The 19,185-nt window shown below is 43.8% G+C and overlaps 1 protein-coding gene across 4 annotated transcripts in view; it reads right to left on the bottom strand.

Moving 5' to 3' along the window:
- The window catches only part of STOM (stomatin), a 72,491-nt gene that overhangs the window by 26,260 nt on the left and 27,046 nt on the right, over positions 1 to 19,185 (bottom strand). For 2 of the 4 annotated variants that reach the window (XM_040324041.1, XM_040324042.1), the window contains exon 1: positions 15,607 to 15,748. The exons of the other annotated variants lie outside the window; for them this stretch is intronic. In XM_040324041.1, the coding sequence (XP_040179975.1) occupies positions 15,607 to 15,637 (31 nt within the window). In that variant the 5' untranslated portion in view covers positions 15,638 to 15,748. Of the gene's footprint in view, positions 1 to 15,606; positions 15,749 to 19,185 lie in introns of those variants that run through there. 4 annotated transcript variants of the gene reach the window in all.

Here is a 19,185-nt window from a genome sequence, read left to right as displayed (position 1 = left end):
TTGTCCCTGTGTGCTTGCATACAGAAGCGAACGCATACGCAAGTCCCGCCCACATAGGAAAACGGTGTTTAAACCACACATGTGAGGTATCGCTGCGAACGTTAGAGCGGAAGCAATACATTTTGGCCCTAGACCTCCTCTAACTAAAAACATGTAACCAGTAAAAATATTTAAAACGTCGCCTATGGGGATTTTTAAGTAGCAAAGTTTGGCGCCATTCCACGAGCATGTGCAATTTTGAAGGGTGATATGTTAGGTATCTATTTACTCGGCGCAACTTCATCTTTCACATTATGCAAAAACATTGGGCTAACTTTACTGTTTTTTTAAAGCGTTAGAAAAATTGCTGCGCAAATACTGTGCAAGATAAAAAGTTGCAACGACCACCATTGTATTCTCTAAGGTCTTTGCTAAAAAAAAACATATATAATGTTTTGGGATTCCATGTAATTTTCTAGCAAATAAATTATGGTTTTTACATGTAGGAGAGAAATGTCAGAATTGGCCTGGGTGCTCCAGAATGCCTGAAGGTGCTCCCTGCATGTTGGGCCTCTGTATGTGGCCACGCTGTGTAAAAGTCTCACACATGTGGTATCACCATACTCGGGAGGAATAGCAGAATGTGTTTTGGGGTGTAATTTGTGGTGTGCATATGCTGTGTGAGAAATAACCTGCTAATATATGACAATTTTGTGGGGAAAAAAAAGGAAAAAAATTAAATAAAAAAATCTTGATTTTGCAAAGAACTGTGGGAAAAAATTACAACTTCAAAAAACTCACAATGCCTCTTTATAAATACCTTGGAATGTCTTCTTTCCAAAAAGGGGTTATTTGGGGGGTATTTATACTTTTCTGGCATGTTAGGGTCTTAGGAAATTAGATAGGCCTTCAGTACATCAGGTATGATCAATTTTAAGATATTGGCACCATAGCTTGTGGACTCTATAACTTTCCCAAAGACCAAATAATATACACCAATTTGTACTTATTTTTACCAAAGATATGTAGCAGTATAAATTTTGGGCAAAATCTATGAAGAAAAATTACAAATTTGCTAAATTTTATAACAGAAACGAAGAAAATGTCTTTATTTTTTTACAGAATTTTCAGTCTTTTTTTTCCTCTTATAGCGCAAAAAAATAAAAAAAAACAACTGTGATTAAATACCACCAAAAGAAAGCTCTATTTGTGTGAAAAAAAGGACAAAAATTTCATTTGGGTACAGTGTTGTATGACCGAGTAATTGTCATTCAAAATGTGAGAGCACCGAAAGCTGAAAATTGGTTTGGTTATTAAGGGGGTTTAAGTGCCCAGTTGTCAAGTGGTTAAAGTATTTATTTATTTATTACAATGTTTTCCTTTTTATCAAACCCTATTGGGGTGTAGGTGGGCTTTGGTCAGATGTCAGGGGTCTAAACAAACCCCCAACATCTCCCCTTTGAGACAGGGAAAGGGACTGAGCACAGAGATTCCCCAGTCCCTTTCTCAGCAGCCTCAGCTGCACTGAACATGAATGGACAGGAGACAGCTCCTCTCTTCATTCATAAACAGTTTACGATGCTCAGTTATGAATGAACAGAGTCAGTGATCACTGACTCTGTTCATTCAGAAAAAGGAGCCAGTAAATGACAAGGAGGGGGATGGGACCAGAGGAGGATGAGGGGATGGGACTGAAGGAGCACACAGATGGGGGGGGGGGACCAGAGAAGCACAGAGGAGGACACAAAGTTAAGCTGTAGGAGGATACAGGGAACACTCAGGGATGATCGTTACGGCGGTGGGGTAAGTTATAATCACCAATCTCCCGTTGTGGCTTTCAATAAAACAGCTGAAAGCCGTGGAGAGGAGGAGAAGCGTCTGTCAGCTGCTTTCTTGAACGCCACACAGGAAGATAGAGGATTATAACTTCCCCTGCCGCTGCACCGATCTTCCCTGAGTGTCCAGGTATTGGACTAGGTATCAGGAGCAAGTACTGCTGCAAATACTCGGTATCGGCACCGATACTGATATTACTATGGCTATTGGTGCAACTCTAAAATCCATGTACACAAACTATGATTGTTTGAAGAGAAATGCATCTGTACCAGGATCTAAGTGCGAGGAGGAAGGGCAAGCAGTAAAAAAGGAAAGTGAAACCTTTTAAGCAGCTTATACACCTTGAGATCTTTCTGCACATAGCTTGAAATGCTTTATTCTTCCCTTGAGGAGCAAAATGGCAGCAGGCCGTACAAGAGACCCATTTTGGGAATATTTTAATGAAGTTCCTCTACCTATTGGTAAATCAGGTATGCATGCAAAATGCAACCAATGCAACAAAGAGATGCAAGGCCTGATGGCTCAAATTAAACAAAATCATGAGAAGACGTGCTGTGATCAAAGGACTGTTTATGACTTTTTTTTTTATGTAGACCCAGCTGATATATTCAGTTTAAGTTTTTTTTTTTTTTACAAAAATATATTTTGTTTATGCACTTTGGCTACTAAACTTTGATGTTTAAGCAAATACAAAAATATGCAAATATTAAAGTATCCAACTACCAGCAAGAATACGTGCTTACATTTAAAGAGCACCCATCATTTCAGATCCATCATGGCAGTGCCTGTTAACGGGCATCCACTACTGCCGCCACATCCCTCACCTTGTTGTGTCACTGCCGCATCACCAGCCTTCCCATTAAAGTGAATGGGACTGTCGGTGAGTCAACAGCGGGTCAGAGATGACAGTTGCTCTTTAAAAACTATGATTTAAAAGCGAGTTGATTTAAATCAATCCTTTTTACCAGTGAGTTAAATCATGATTTAAATCAAGTCCTCCCTACTAGAGGTTGCTTTGCGTTTCGCGTCTGTCACTCTGTCTGCCTAACAACAATCTTTGACATACGATATCTACCAAAACAGGGGTTGCATTGTTTATGACTCAAGGACCGCCCCCCGCCAAATACACTGTATAGCTGCAAATGCTGTTTTTCCAGTATAACCCTTCAACAGAAGCGAGTAATTAGACCAGCTTCTGTAAATAGACAGCAGTACACACTGTGCACAAGGCTTTATATTGGGAGAACACAATCATTATGTAAGCAGGAAGTAGAGCCTGTATAGGTTATGAGAAATAGGACACATTTTTTATATAGTTTTTTTATCATTATTATTTTTATTATTAACCACTAGCCGACCGCGCACCGCCGTTCTACGTCGGCAGGTCGGCTCGGCTGGGCGAGAGCGCGTAGTATAACGTCCTCTCTCTCAGCCGCCACTAGGGGCGCGCGCCCCCCGCTCGCCCCCGACTCCCGTGCGTGTGCCCGGCGGGCGCGATCGCCGCCGGGCACACGCGATCGCTCGGTACAGAGCGGGGACCGGGAGCTGTGTGTGTAAACACACAGCTCCCGGTCCTGTCAGCGGGGGAAACGCTGATCTTCTGTTCATACAATGTATGAACAGAGGATCAGTGTTTCCCCTAGTGAGGCCACCCCCCCCCCCCACAGTAAGAACACACAAGGGACATACTTAACCCCTTCCCCGCCCCCTAGTGTTAACCCCTTCACTGCCAGTGGCATTTTTATAGTAATCCAATGCATTTTTATAGCACTGATCGCTATAAAAATGCCAATGGTCCCAAAAATGTGTCAAAAGTGTCCGAAGTGTCCGCCATAATGTCGCAATACCGAAAAAAAAATCGCTGATCGCCGCCATTACTAGTAAAAAAAATATATTAATAAAAATGACATAAAAATACCCCCTATTTTGTAAACGCTATAACTTTTGCGCAAACCAATCAATAAACGCTTATTGAGATTTTTTTTTACGAAAAATAAGTAGAAGAATACGTATCGGCCTAAACTGAGGGAAAAAAATGTTTTTTTATATATTTTTGGGGGATATTTATTACAGCAAAAAGTAAAAAATATTATTTTTTTTCAAAATTGTCGCTCTATTTTTGTTTATAGCGCAAAAAATAAAAAAACGCAGAGGTGATCAAATACCACCAAAAGTAAGCTCTATTTGTGGGAAAAAAAGGACGCCAATTTTGTTTGGGAGCCACGTCGCACGACCGCGCAATTGTCTGTTAAAGCGACGCAGTTCCGAATCGCAAAAAGTACTCTGGTCTTTGGGCAGCAATATGGTCCGGGGGTTAAGTAGTTAATAATAATAATTATTATCATTTACCCTGAAAATAAGCCCTAGTAAAAATACGTAATCCTTTTTGTAAAAAGATTATGTAATGTGCAGTGTGTCTCCTTGTGTAACTTTATTGTAGAAAATACCTTATTTACAGCTCCGCTGGGCTCTCATGTGACCCCCTGGAGATCTTCTCCTCTCTTCCCGGCTGATGTCAGTGTCTCCTCCCTCTGCAGTATTTGGAGTGGGGAAGAAGAGCTCCAGCGGGTCACGCGAGAGCCCAGCGCCGCTGTAAATAAGGTATTTTCCACAATAAAGTTACACAATGAGCTGCACATTAGATAATCTTTTTACAAAACGGATTACATCATTTTACAATGACTTTAACCGAGGTTTATTTTTGGGATTACAGAATGTCATAATGTTGATTCCTGAGCTGACAGGGAGAAAAGACGGGACACGGGAACTTTAAAAAAAATATTTATTGTTTTTTTCCAGGTTTTTCAGAAAATAGATAGGGGTAAATGACACTGCATAAGCACTGTGCTATCTATCATGCCTTAAAGGATCAGGACATTTTTATTTATTTTTTCCAGTTACAACCACTAAGATTATCATTGTACATACTGTAAATAAATAAGACATTCCCTGGTGCGTTTTTTGTAGCCAAAATGAATAAGACCCTGTCTTATTTTCGGAGAAACACGGTAGCAGGTACAGTAGTTTCAAAGAAAACAATAAGTAATGCACTCAACCGCCATGCTCTGTATGCACGCTCACCACGCAGGACTCCATTGCTGAAGAAAAAGAATGTTGAAGCTTGTTTAAAGTTTGCTGCACAACATTTAGACAAGCCTGTGAAATGCTGGGAGAATATAGTCTGGTCAGATGAGACCAAAATGTAACTCTTTGGATGCCATAATACACACCATGTTTGGTAGTCAAATGGCACATCACCCCAAAAACACCCCTATACCAACAGTGAAGTTTGGAGGTGGGAACATCATGGTGTGGGCTGTTTTTCAGCATACGGTACTGGCAAACATGTCATTAAATGAAGGATGAATTGAAAAAGACATTCTGCCATCTACCAGGACGATGAAGATGAAACAAGGATGGACATTTCAGCACGGCAATGATCCCAAACACAAAGCCAAGGAAACTGGTTTCAAAGAAAGAAAATAAAGGTGCTAGAATGGCCCAGCCAATCATCTGACTTGAATCCGATAGAAAATCTATGGAAAGAACTAAAGATCAGAGTTCATAGAAGAGGCCTATGGAAACTTCAAGATTTGAAGACTGTTTGTGTGAAAGAATGGGCCAAAATCACATCTGAGTAACACCTGAGGAACGCATGCGACTCGTTTCTCCATACAGGAGGCATGTTAAAGCTGTCATTACAGACAAAGGATTCTGTACAAAGTATTAGATACATTTCAGTTAGCATGTTCAATACTTTTCCCTTTGCCATGCCATTTTATTACACATAAACTTAATTTCTGAACTTGTTTGTTTTGGTTTCTATGTACTGTATGTATGGATTGCATGGGTTGTTACCGACATGTGAAATTTTCATGTCAATATCACCTTTAGAAATGTATTTACCTATATCCCTCGTTGCACACCCCATTGGACTTCTCCCCTTTTTTCCTCTCTCCTATCGACTCTTTTCCTTTTCCCTCTATTTTCTAGTTTTTGCTTTAGCTCTTCTTTTATGTAGAATTGTCTTTATTACCCACCAGGTGTGGTTTTGGGCAGGATATATACAATGATCACATCTTTTTATTAGTATATTTTATACTTATCTACATAGACATCTACTCTCCACTTTCTGTGTTCTCCATTAACAAGTTTGGGTGGCTATATTTTAGTGCACCATGCACTACAGTCTGGATCAGTGTTTCTCAACTCCAGTCCTCAAGGCGCACCAACAGGTCATGTTTTCAGGATTTCCCTCAATTGAAACAGCTGTGGTAATTACTAAGGCAGTGAAACTGATCGAATCACCTGTGCAAAATAATGGAAAGCCTGAAAACATGACCTGTTGGGGCGCCTTGAGGACTGGAGTTGAGAAACACTGGTCTGGAGTATCAAACTTTCTTCATCAAGGACAGTACGTTATACTGCATTAGGGCAGCCCTCAAAATTTACACTTGCCTGCTTGCATTTTGCGAGTAAATTTTGAGGGCTGGCGAGTGTGGGCTGCCTGGGAGCAGGGGGGGCGAGCAAGGAGTGAATATAGTTGAAGAGAGAGGAGAGACGCCGCCTCCACGTTGTTCAGAGCGCGGGGAACATAACAGCTTTCAATTCAATAGCTGTGTTTCCCGCCGTGCGCCGTCATATACAGCCCCTCCCCCTTGTCCGGGCACTTTGATAGACAGATCACCCATCCCAGGAAAGTTTCCCAGACAAGAGGGGGGGGCTGTATATGACAGCTCGCGGCGGGGAACACAGCTATTGAATTAAAAGCTGTTATGTTCCCCATGCTTTGAACAACCAGGCGGCGGCTCCGGCTCCTCTCTCTTACCCAGCACAGGTAGGCTGCAATGGGGACACAGGCTGCAATGGGGACATTTTGCTGCACTGGGTACACTTGGCTGCACTGGTAGACATGGGCAGACTGCATTTTTGGGCACGGATAAAGTTGTTGTTAATATTTATTTTTATAACTTAATTCTGCATAAAACATTTAAGTGCCATTTCATGAGATAATTTATGAGGGCGTGTCTAGGGGCGGGACATGGTAGGGGTTGGGCGGGGCAACTGGTGGCGAGAAACCCTTAAGGCCCGGCTAGTAGCTCAGGACTTGAAATTTTGAGCCCTGCATTAGGGAATTATGCAACATTCGTTTTGTGTCCCTCTGTCAGGATTTTTCCATTATGCCATGTTTGATGTAACCATGTGTGTGTGTGTTTCCAGATGCTGACCAAAACATTAGGACAGTGAAGTACTTTCCTTACTTTCCTCACCCTCCATCTCCCAATCTCTGGGGGCATTTCCCCTAAGCCCCCTGTTCTCCAACCCCATCCCCCACCCTTTCTCCTCTGACAACAGCTGCAATACACTCAGTTTAATTTCTATCCCGGTTTCCAAAAACCAGACCCCCCCCCCCCTTCTCATGTGCACTCTTAAATGTTACCTATGTCTGTATCTCCCACTTATTTACCATACTTGCCATTACTGAAATCTGGTTTAAAGATTCTGACCCTGCTTCTTCTGCTGCCCTCTCCCCATCGTGGCCTCCATTGGACAACTTACTCACCCGCACCCAGTAGATCAGGGGTGTCAAACTCAATTTAATTGTGGGCCGCATCAGCATTATGATTGTCCTCAAAAGGGCCGGTTGTATCTGTAAGATTAGATGTGCAGCGCATCCCCTCCCCTTACATTAGATGTCAAGAGCCACCCCACCATCAGAAGTTGAGTTCCCAACTCTCCCTTACGTCACAGTGCACCCCCCTTTCCTTATGCTGCTGCTGGGAAGAAGCTGGATGCATTGCTTGAAAGCAGAAAGTAAGGGTCTGGAGGAAGACCAGAGGAGGGCTGGAGCTCTCCTGCAGCTGCAGGAGAGGTGTGAGGGCCACATGAAATGACCTGGAGGGCCGGATTCGGCCCGCGGCCTTGTGTTTGACACCTGTGCAGTAGATGAAAAGGAGGTGGAGATGGATTCCTTTTATCCCCACTGAGCACCTGCCAAGTTCTTCTTAAACCTCCTTCTCTACCCCTCGCCTCTTGAGACTGACTGTATTTATCTGTTTTCTCCAATTTCTCTGAGGATGGCAGTGATTTATCAGCCTCCTCGACCAGTATCATGCTTTAATGACTTCTCTGTCTGGTTACACTACTTTCTCTCTTCTGAAATACCTACTATCATCCTTGGTGACTTTACTATCCCTGTTAATCCTAAAGTGGTAGTAAAGCCAAAACCAAAAATAGAATATATAGTGTAGCTTACTCATTAAATGTGGTGGCTCAATTTGTTTTCTTTTTCGGTAAATTACATTTATTAGCCCCTTCCCCCGCTCTCCATCCTGAAATATCTCCCACAACAGCCAGGGAGAGAGGAGAGAAGGGAAGCCAGCAGCACTGAGGGGTGGGGGGTACCTGTCAGAATCAGGTACCCCCCACAGGGCGGAGGCCATAAATTGGAACTTCCCCTTTGAGTGGAGCGCCATTTTAAAACACCCAGTCTAACAGCACAACAATGGTTATAGTATAAAATGTTGATACATTTTATGATGATCTAATTCTTTGGCACCTTAAAAGTCCTGATTTTTTGTATCTTTAAATGACCATATCATCATTTAAATATCTGGGGATTCATGTTACCGCTAACATATTGAACTATTACCGCCTCAATATACATCCCTTACTGTTCAGGTTTAGAGATCACTGGAGTAAGCTGCAACTGTCGGTAGCATATAGGATCAATTTAATTAAAATTATAAATACCCCAACAGCTGTATACAATGTACCAATGCACCAGTAGTAGTCCCCTTAAAAACCTTCCGAATTGTTCAATCTATTTTCAGATCCCTTATTTGGACCAACCGCCCCAAATACAACAGCCCCCCCCCCCCCCAATTATTAGTCTGGAAATATTTCAAAACCCCAAGGACAAGGGTGGCTTGGCACTCCTCATACCTTGACTGTACTATATTGCGGCCCGGTTGCAACATCTTGCGGGCAAGTTTCTTATTTCACCCTGTGACTCCTCTAGTCCACTAAAATCAGTTACTCATATTATGTTAAGATGCGCTGGAGCTGACTCTGTTCCTACTTAGAAGCTGGACTGTTTGTGTAGAAAGTTGCAAGTGGGAAAAGTTTTATACGATTTTAACAAAGTTTGGACAAAGGCTAAACGGTTGCAGGGAATGGAGGGATTTACAGCCTAAAGCCCGATGTGGGAAATAATTGTCTAAGATAGAAGGCATATGGGGTGATTCATTTGAGGAATATTTTCCACAATGGGCCTTCTCCCCATTTTTCAACCCTTCAGGAGAGATTTAGTCTCCTCTCCTATAAGCAATTCTATTAACTTCAATTGCAACACGCAGTTAGGGTGCTTAGACTGTGGACCTTATCACCAACCCCTATTTTCACACTGATTTCCGCAGTAGAACATAATATAGGTCTTATTTCTCAGTGCTACAATATAATATGCTACTCAGTGACTATTTGGATGGCTACCCCACCAAGGCTTGAGAGCAATGGGAGGAGGATGTGGGAATACTGTCTGGTGATCAGTGGAGAGATGCATTGCAGTCAGTGGTAACTAGTTCCCTAATCTCATCACAAAAATGGTCCCAGTTATACATAGTACTGAGACCCCATTTCACACCTGCTAAACTGTACAAAATGGGAATGCTGACCACCTGTGCTATGTAAACAGGACAGAGGTGACCTCATTCACCTTCTCTGCAGATGCCCCAACTTGCACCCTTAATAGGATATTCCAATCCTCTGTCTCGTTAGACCCTAAATATTGCCTGTTAGGTAGGTTAAGCAATCTCATACTGGAGGAGCCCACGAGAGTGGCAGTTGTTAGTTGCAGTTTCTTCTGGGCCGAAAAATACTTGTTTTACTCTGGAAATCACCTGAAACTTCTTGACACCATATGTGGGTATCACACATGGGCCATACCCTTATTTAAAAAAAAAAAAATGAAAATATGTATACAACACAGGGGATGCTCAGAAAAGTTGGAAAGGTTATGCGCACCGTGGCTGGACAACCCTGGGTTAAACAGCCTGAAAAAGGGCCCGCGTGCCCTTTTTCAGTTGCGGCTTGTGCAACGTCCAGGCAGATCGCGTTAGTCTGAGTTTGGTAAGGCGAATAACACATTGGAGGCTGTGTATATTTAATTTTTTATTTAATTTGGTTTCATGTGCTATGTTTTGTTCATCGACATCTGGGATGTCTATACATGTGTTCTAATTTAGTGGTTTCACAAGTAAATAATTCTCCATGTAATTAATATGTAGATTTTGAGTGACTGTCACAAGCATGCATCTGGTTTGTTTTAAGATCAAAAAAATCTCATCCTCTATCTTGGGGGTGAACAAGAGAGGGTTGCTACCTTCCTACATACAATGGGGTTATAGATAATGAATGTAGCCACCCTATAACTGGAGGTCAAATTGCAGCAAAAAAAAAAAAAGTGATAAGGGTAAGATCAATAAAAGGTACCTTTTTAAATTACCATAAAAATACATTCATGAATAGATTTTTTTTTTAAACCAGAGTTGGTACTCAAGGAGTTAAAAACCAAGCTGATGGCGACAGCTTCTATGAGCTTGTTACCATTTTGCTCAGCCTGCTCCTGGCTTTTATGCAAAAATTAACCGGGCAGCTCTGTACTTTTAGGGGGCTGTAAAAGGTGCTCTGGTAGAGAAGTGGTTAAACTGACTTAATTTACATAAGTAATTAAAAATAAATCAATTTAATAAGGCTTAGGTACCCCTTTAGATTGTGATTTTCTCCAGTCTGTCCTAGCAGACTTTTATGCAGATGCATCCATGTCTAGAAACACGTTTCAATAAGGAAGTAAAGTGGCACGAAGAAAGCTGCACATTCCCTATTAGAGAGTCTATTTCCCGTTCAGGCGAGGTCATCGCTTTTCTACAAACATGAAATCTGATTGTGTGTGCCAAGTTTCAGAGACTCTGCAATGAGGTAATAACGGATACAGGAAAATGTCTTGCAGTGTAATCTTTGCTGGGTGTTGTGTAATAAGTCACATGTTGGGACGTTTTTGCAGTTAGCTGTGAGCACCAATTTTCCACAATGCAGTTCTGCAACTTCTTATCACATGAACAAGGAAGGACTTCATCGTCATACAATGTCAATGTCACCAACAATACATTTTTCCATTGTGACTCAGAGCACCGACAAATGACTTCACAACCTTCTACACTTCAATACTATGGGCCTAATCCTCAAAAAACTGGCGCATGTAACTTTTTCCATTTAAGTTACACCGCCGCAAAATCTCTAACTAAGTGCCCGATCCACAAAGCACTTACCTAGAAATTTTGAGCAGTGTAACTTAAATCGGGCCGGCGCAAGGCGTTCCTCTTCTCCAGGGGGCAATTACAATTTAAATGAGGCGCGCTCCCGCGCCGGCCGTACTGCGCATGCTCGTGACGTCATTTTCCCGACGTGCATAGCGCAAAATTACGTTACGTCGGGCTTTGTGGATTGCGACGGGACAATAAAGTTGCGTCGGGGAAAAAAAAAAGATACGGCGCCAAAAAAAAAAATTTAAATTTAAAAAAAATTGCGTCGTGAGCAAGAAAGGTCTGTTTTTACAAGGTGTAAACAGTTTACACCTTGTAAAAGCAGCCCTAATTTTGCGTTAGCAAAATAAAACTTACGGAGAAAAAACGAAGCTGAAAAGCTTTGTGGATCTCCGTAAGTCCTAATTTGCATACCCGAGGCGGCATTTCGACGCGAAATGCCCCCAGCGGCGGATGCGGTACTGCATCCTAAGATCCGACAGTGTAATTCAATTACACATGTCGGATCTTCGTCCTAACTATGGGAAACTGATTCTGTGGATCAGTTCCATAGTTAGGACCAGGGATACGACGGAGTAACAGCAGTTACTCCGTCGTATCTCTTTTGAGGATTTGGCCCTATATTCTCAATGTTCTACAACATAAGTGGAGACCGCCCCCCTCCCTACATTTTCCAATAGACCGACAGATATCGCTGGAGAATGTTGGTCGGCAGGAAGTCTGCCGCACCTGTATTTTACGTTTGATTTTCTTTTGCGATCAAAATGTAGGGTGTGTACTGGCCTTGTATGATCCAGAAAATGCACAGTAGGTATAAGTTAAGATAACCAAGAAACCCCTACAAATAGAATGGGGGGGGGGGGGGCGCTATGCATCAGGTCAGAAAAATGCACCCAAAAATATTGCAATATATAACAATGACAAAAAATCAGTACAGTGCCAAAGACATGATAAAAGACACATAAAACAGCGGCATAAAGTTCAAGCTGAGTAATGCGATCAAAAGTCTTGCATGAGGCAGAATGGCATGTAGAATCAGACTACCTACCCTCGAGGGGGGTGCTCGAGAGAAATGGGACAGTCATATTTTAAACCTAAGCCTGATACGTTACAAATAAAGAAGGAGAAAAGATAGAAGGGAAAAGCAGAAAAAAACAATGGAGAAGAGAGATAAGGAAGAAAAAAAAAAGAAAAAAAATGGGTGTGTCTGGAGTAAACAGGTATAATGAATACAACTGGAAGGAGGGCCAAAGAGGTATGCCCCGGTGTCACGAATCGTCCTTTAAAACAGGAAAACACGATCAAAAAATAAAATCGCTTGTATGATCATTTACAGTATATGTCAGTCATTTTTCATCAATCTTTTTAAAAATGTGAAGAAAAAAAAAAAAAGTCCAGTGAATCACAAGGAATAATTAGAAAAATAGGGCCAGATCCACAAAAACCTGACGTAACTTAAAAAATCCAATTTAAGTTACACTGCCTTAAAGTTTCTACCTAAGTGCCTGATCCACAAAGCACTTATCTAGAAATTTCAGGCTGTGTAACTAAAATTCCGCCGGCGCAAGGCGTTCTTATTCAAATGGGGCGAGTCCCATTTAAATGAGGCGCGCTCCCGCGCCGGCCGTACTGCGCATGCGCGAAGTTACGTTACGCCGAGTTTTGAGGATCGCGACGGCTTAAAGTTGCGTCGGGGAAAAAAAAAATGACAGCGGCATGCATTCCTGAGGGAGAACTCCATGCCAATTTTCAAAGAAAAAACCGGCATGGGTTCCCCCCCCAGGAGCATACCAGGCCCTTAGGTCTGGCATGGGTTGTAAGGAGACCCCCCCCACGCCGAAAAATTGACGTAGGGGGTCCCCCTACAATCCATACCAGACCCGTATCCAAAGCACGCTACCCGGCCGGCCAGGAAGGGAGTGGGGACGAGCGAGCGCCCCCCCCCTCCTGAGCCGTGCCAGGCCGCGTGCCCTCAACATGGGGGGGTTGGGTGCTCTGGGGCAGGGGGGCGCACTGCGGGCCCCCCCACCCCAGAGCACCCTGTCCCCATGTTGATGAGGACAGGACCTCTTCCCGACAACCCTTGCCATTGGTTGTCGGGGTCTGCGGGCGGAGGCTTATCGGAATCTGGGAGTCCCCTTTAATAAGGGGGCCCCCAGATACCGGCCCCCCACCCTAAGTGAATGGATATGGGGTACATCGTACCCCTATCCATTCACCTGGAGGCAAAAAGTAAAAGTTAATAAACACACAACACAAGGCTTTTTAAAATATTTTATTATTCTGCTCCGGACGCCCCCCCCTGTCTTCGTTATTAGCTCTTTTACCAGGGGGGGCTTCTTCTTCCACTCTCCGGGGGTCTTCCGCTCTCCGGGGGTCTTCTCCGCTCTCCGGGGGGGGTTTCTTCTTCCGCTCTCCGGGGGGGGCTTCTCCGGACTCCGGGGGGCTTCTTCCATCTTCTCCCCTCTTCCGCTGTTGACTCGGCGAACCCCGGTTCTTCTGCAGCTCTCCGGTGCCTTCTTCTTCAGCGCTGGCTGCCTGCTATGTTTGTGTGTTAGCTCGATTTCAAACAGGCAGCCAGCGCGGTCTTCTGTGGCGTCAGGGTCTTCTCTTCCTTTCTTCCGATGTTGCCTCGTCGCCTGTTGTCGCTGTAATGATGGAAGCGCGCCTTGCATCCCATTTATATAGGCATCACCGTCCCATCATGCTCCGGTAGGTACCCACGTGGTGGGTGCCTACCCACGTGCACCCACCACGTGGGTACCTGCCGGAGCATGATGGGACGGTGATGCCTATATAAATGGGATGCAAGGCGCGCTTCCATCATTACAGCGACAACAGGCGACGAGGCAACATCGGAAGAAAGGAAGAGAAGACCCTGACGCCACAGAAGACCGCGCTGGCTGCCTGTTTGAAATCGAGCTAACACACAAACATAGCAGGCAGCCAGCGCTGAAGAAGAAGGCACCGGAGAGCTGCAGAAGAACCGGGGTTCGCCGAGTCAACAGCGGAAGAGGGGAGAAGATGGAAGAAGCCCCCCGGAGTCCGGAGAAGCCCCCCCCGGAGAGCGGAAGAAGAAACCCCCCCCGGAGAGCGGAGAAGACCCCCGGAGAGCGGAAGACCCCCGGAGAGTGGAAGAAGAAGCCCCCCCTGGTAAAAGAGCTAATAACGAAGACAGGGGGGGCGTCCGGAGCAGAATAATAAAATATTTTAAAAAGCCTTGTGTTGTGTGTTTATTAACTTTTACTTTTTGCCTCCAGGTGAATGGATAGGGGTACGATGTACCCCATATCCATTCACTTAGGGTGGGGGGCCGGTATCTGGGGGCCCCCTTATTAAAGGGGACTCCCAGATTCCGATAAGCCTCCGCCCGCAGACCCCGACAACCAATGGCAAGGGTTGTCGGGAAGAGGTCCTGTCCTCATCAACATGGGGACAGGGTGCTCTGGGGTGGGGGGGCCCGCAGTGCGCCCCCCTGCCCCAGAGCACCCAACCCCCCCATGTTGAGGGCACGCGGCCTGGCACGGCTCAGGAGGGGGGGGGCGCTCGCTCGTCCCCACTCCCTTCCTGGCCGGCTGGGTAGCGTGCTTTGGATACGGGTCTGGTATGGATTGTAGGGGGACCCCCTACGTCAATTTTTCGGCGTGGGGGGGTCTCCTTACAACCCATGCCAGACCTAAGGGCCTGGTATGCTCCTGGGGGGGGAACCCATGCCGGTTTTTTCTTTGAAAATTGGCATGGAGTTCTCCCTCGGGAAAGCATACCAAATGCCGTCGCTGGAATGGGCCTTTACAAGGTGTGACTAACTTTACACTTTGTAGAACGAGCCCTAATTTTACACTTGCAAAATAACACTTACGGCGCAAAAAGGAAGCTAGAAAGCTTTGTGGATCGCCTTAAGTGCTAATTTGCATACTAGCAACGGCATTTCGACTCGAAATGCCCCCAGCGGCGGATGCGGTACTGCATCCTAAGATTCGGCAGTGTAATTCAATTACACATGCCGGATCTTCTGTCTAACTTTGGAAAAAGCCTTTTGAGGATCGTTTCCAAAGTTACACACAGACTGAACAGCAGTTAAGTCGGAGTATCTCTTTTGAGGATAACCCCCATAGTGTCAATAAATGTAAAAAACGACAATAATGTGCATGGATGTGAAGTAACCAGTATGAGCTGAATATCAGTTAAACAGTGTCACATGATTTTTGGGTCACAGCTGAGAAATATCTCCCTTTTCCAAAGACAACATCGGGCTGGAATTTCTTGTATGTACAGATCAGCAATACAATATGGAATGCATAACGTTACATTCAAGTATTGGACAATTAAAATAGAATCATTTTAAGTTGATCAAAGCCCAAAGATTTCTGAGAAAGTGTGGAAACTTCTCCCAAATAATAAAAACCTAACAGAGGTTCTAATTTTTCTTTTGATCCACATAGAATTTCCAAGTCCCGCTTAGAAGACTTACCTTCTCCATTTGTCTTGGTGAACAATGTCATCACAGCAAGAGCAGGAGGAACTCTTCCGATATGGACACTTTTTCTGGTGACAACTGCCAAAGACAGGAATGCCCCTCACTTCGGAGACAGATAAGCTGAAAGCACTGCAAGTTGCTGCAAATGCCATTGAGGGCAGCAATAGAAACACGTGACATCTGTTTGGACTGATTGCCAAGCTCCAGTTCCTTTTTTAACTACAGTGTTCTATTTTAATAGTGCTGCCTGTTGATAATGCACTACACTGTGCTTATGTGCATCCCATCCTAGAGCCACTGGGTCTAAGCACACACTATCTGTCATCAAAAACACTTTTCTACTGGAGTACATCCCCCCCCCCCCAGATTTAAATTACTGATAAGAAGGAAGAATGTTTATATGAAGGACTGTCATTTACTATATCATATCAGGGACTGTTAATTCCTGAACATCTGGCTTCTGTTGAATTCGATCAGCGATCTGTTGTATTCGATCAGCGATCTTAGCCAATGGCTGCCAATGCCGACTAGTGTGATCTGGCAGGAGAGCAGTCCCCCTGTCAGAACACAATAGCTCAGCGGGAAGATCACTGTACTAACATCAGATAGTGAGTACAGCGAGGTCCTCTCGAGCACCTCTGTTTTTTCCCCCTTAGCCTGTTAGAATGAACAAAAATATAAACTGATGTGTGCCTAGCATAAGAGTTTCATCCATGTTAGCCTTGGGGTGGTTTTCGCTATACCATTCTAGTTGCTGTAAGACCATAGGGGTTGATTTACTAAAACTGGTGAGTGCAAATTCTGGTGCAGCTCTGCATAGAATCCAATCAGCTCCCAGGTTTTATTGTCAAAGCTTAAAAGAGGCTGTAAAGGATTTTCATATTAATGCATTAGGATAAAAAACCTTCAGTGTGTAGCAGCCCCCCGGAGATGGCAGTGCTGCGCCATTGGCTCCCTCTGCTGTCAATTAAAGTCAGTGAGCCAATAAGGAGAGAGACGGAGGGAGTGGAGCCGAACCACAGCTCCCAGTCTGAGTGGCTCAGCTCCGGTGCCTCCATAGCAAGCAAAACCACTGCACAGAGCAGGTAAATATAACATGTTTGTTATAAAAAAAAAAAAGACTTTAGCATCACTTTAACCACTTCACTCCCACCATATAGCAAAATGACAGTTGGAAAGTGGTTCCATTATCCTGACTGGGCGTCATAACGTCGCACACAGCGCACACAGCGATCGGTGGTGTGTAAGTGACACATCGCATCTCCGATCTAGGTAAAAAAGCTTATGACATTGGCTCTTTACCACATGATCAGCTGTGACCAATCACAGTTGATCACAGTGTAAATAGGAAAAGCTGCATATCGGCATTTCCTCTACTCGCACTGATAGGCGTGAGTAGATAAGAGCCAATCGGCTGCTCTCCTGATAGGGGGGTCTGCACATTGATTATCAGTGCAGACCCATTGAGGACTGTCCACCCATGACCACCAGAAATGCCCACCCATGACCACTAGGAATGCCAATTAGTGCCCATTAGGGATAGCACTCTGTGCCCATCAGTAATGTCTTCCAGTGCCTCCTGATCAGTGCTGCCTATCAGTGCCAACCATCAGTGCCGCCCATCAGTGCCACATACAAGTGCCTCATCAGTGTCAATCAGTAATGCCTCATCAGTGAAGGAGAAAATTACTTATTTACAAAGTTTTGTAACAGAAACTAAGAATATATATATTTGTATTTTTTATTTTCTGGCTTTTTTAATTTTTAGCGCAAAAAAAGTTTGTTTGGGTACTGCGTCGCATGACCGCACAATTGTGATTCAAAATGTGATAGTGCTGAAAGCTGAAAATTGGGCTGGGCAGGAAGAGGTAAAGAGCCCTGTATTGAAGTGGTTAATTGAACAAGCTGAAGTAAGAAGCTGATTGGCTACCATGCACAGCTGCCCCAGATTATGCATTCTCCAGTTTTAGTAAATCAACCCTACTGTTTCTAAGGCCCCATTCTATCCTAGTCTTGATTTGTAGTTAACCTTATTTTTGTAGTTTTATCTGCATTCATATTGAGATTTTACACCATTTTATTTTTTCAGGGAGGATTGTGCAATGGTTTAGCTTTTGTGTTTGTTTTGTGGAGAAATTTAAGCTGGCCATACACTGAACGATTATTTATTTGAATTCTAACTAGGAGATAGGCAGCTTTAGATACTGTTTAATAACAGACATTGTAAAGTATCTATGGATGTTGTCTAGGGACTCCCCATACACGAGTCACAGCAAAGTGAAGGAGAAGGACAGGTCTCCCTGTTTGGTCGTATCCAGGCATGTGCTGCTTGTATACATCATGTAGCCAAGAGATCCCATGAAAACACCTGTTGACGTTCACTCAGTGTACATTCTGCATCTTGCCAACACTGACATAATCCATCAACATCAAAGTGTGGCACACAGACGTTTTCTGCTGCCTTCTCACTTAGATATGTCAGCTTACACTGTACAGTACTCATCACGCTGGAAAATCTGTGAATCGTAATTAAAGGGTCACTAAAGGAAAAAAAATGTTTTGCTGAAATGACTGTTTACAGGGTATAGAGACATAAAAGTTAACTGATTCCTTTTAAAAATGATTAAAAGTAGATAAAAATCAATCATATAATGTACCTCTAGTTTCACTTTTAAACTGGTTTCATGTTTTTGTGAAGTAAAGAGACCCACAGAACAAAAACAAACAAATCCAGGGCAGTGTTTTGTTTTTAAAATGAATCTGATTGGTTCTGGGAAGTTTTAGACACACAGTAATGACAGCTTAGACCATTGTGAGAAAGCTCCCAGTACTGTGGTTATAAGGAAACAGACGAGCAGGAAGTGTGGAGATCACAGCAGAATTACAGCTACTTCAAAGCAAAAACAAACAATGAGGACATGAAACCAGTACTGCAGTAAGGTAAAGGAAGCTATTTAGATAAAAGAAAAATTTCCTTTAGTGACCCTTTAACACTTCTGGCTGTGGAAATGTATATTGTCACACCATAAGGTAGACCCAAGTGGCCTGACATGTTCCCTAGTGTCATATTGGTCATTAAATCAAGGGCAGTGCTGGGCCATCTATAGCCACATGAAGGAACAGGGAAATTGCCTGAATGATGTTGCTGCAAACATTAGATGACCCTCTTTTGGATCTGACCGTGGTCACAGAGCCAAAGATCTCCACCAAATACCTCCAACTGCCATCTGAGGCCTACTCCTCACAAGACCTATCACTGGCCGAATGCATCAATTTTCTCGATAAATTTCCATGTTGTAGAGATCATCCTAAACAGTTTATTAAATTGGGTTTCTTTATATAGCTGCAGCTTCTGTCAGATGTTCTCCAGACACAAGGCTGTCAGTGGGAATACAAAGGGCTGTCAATCACTAGCTATATTAAATTACAGTACAATAGCATCAGGCACTGCACTGGGGACACTGCAGACTTCTTTGGGACGAATAAAGATATATTAAGTGGGCAGTAATAGAAACAGAAGTTTATGGCTAACCCTGTACTGTTCAAAGACTGCAAGGACTACCCTACGGGAGG

This window comes from Rana temporaria, chromosome 9 (assembly GCF_905171775.1).
Source record: "Rana temporaria chromosome 9, aRanTem1.1, whole genome shotgun sequence".
Taxonomy (NCBI): Eukaryota; Metazoa; Chordata; class Amphibia; order Anura; family Ranidae; genus Rana; species Rana temporaria.
The sequence above is the reverse complement of the archived record's forward strand: the minus strand, read 5'-3'. Positions and strand labels throughout refer to the sequence as shown.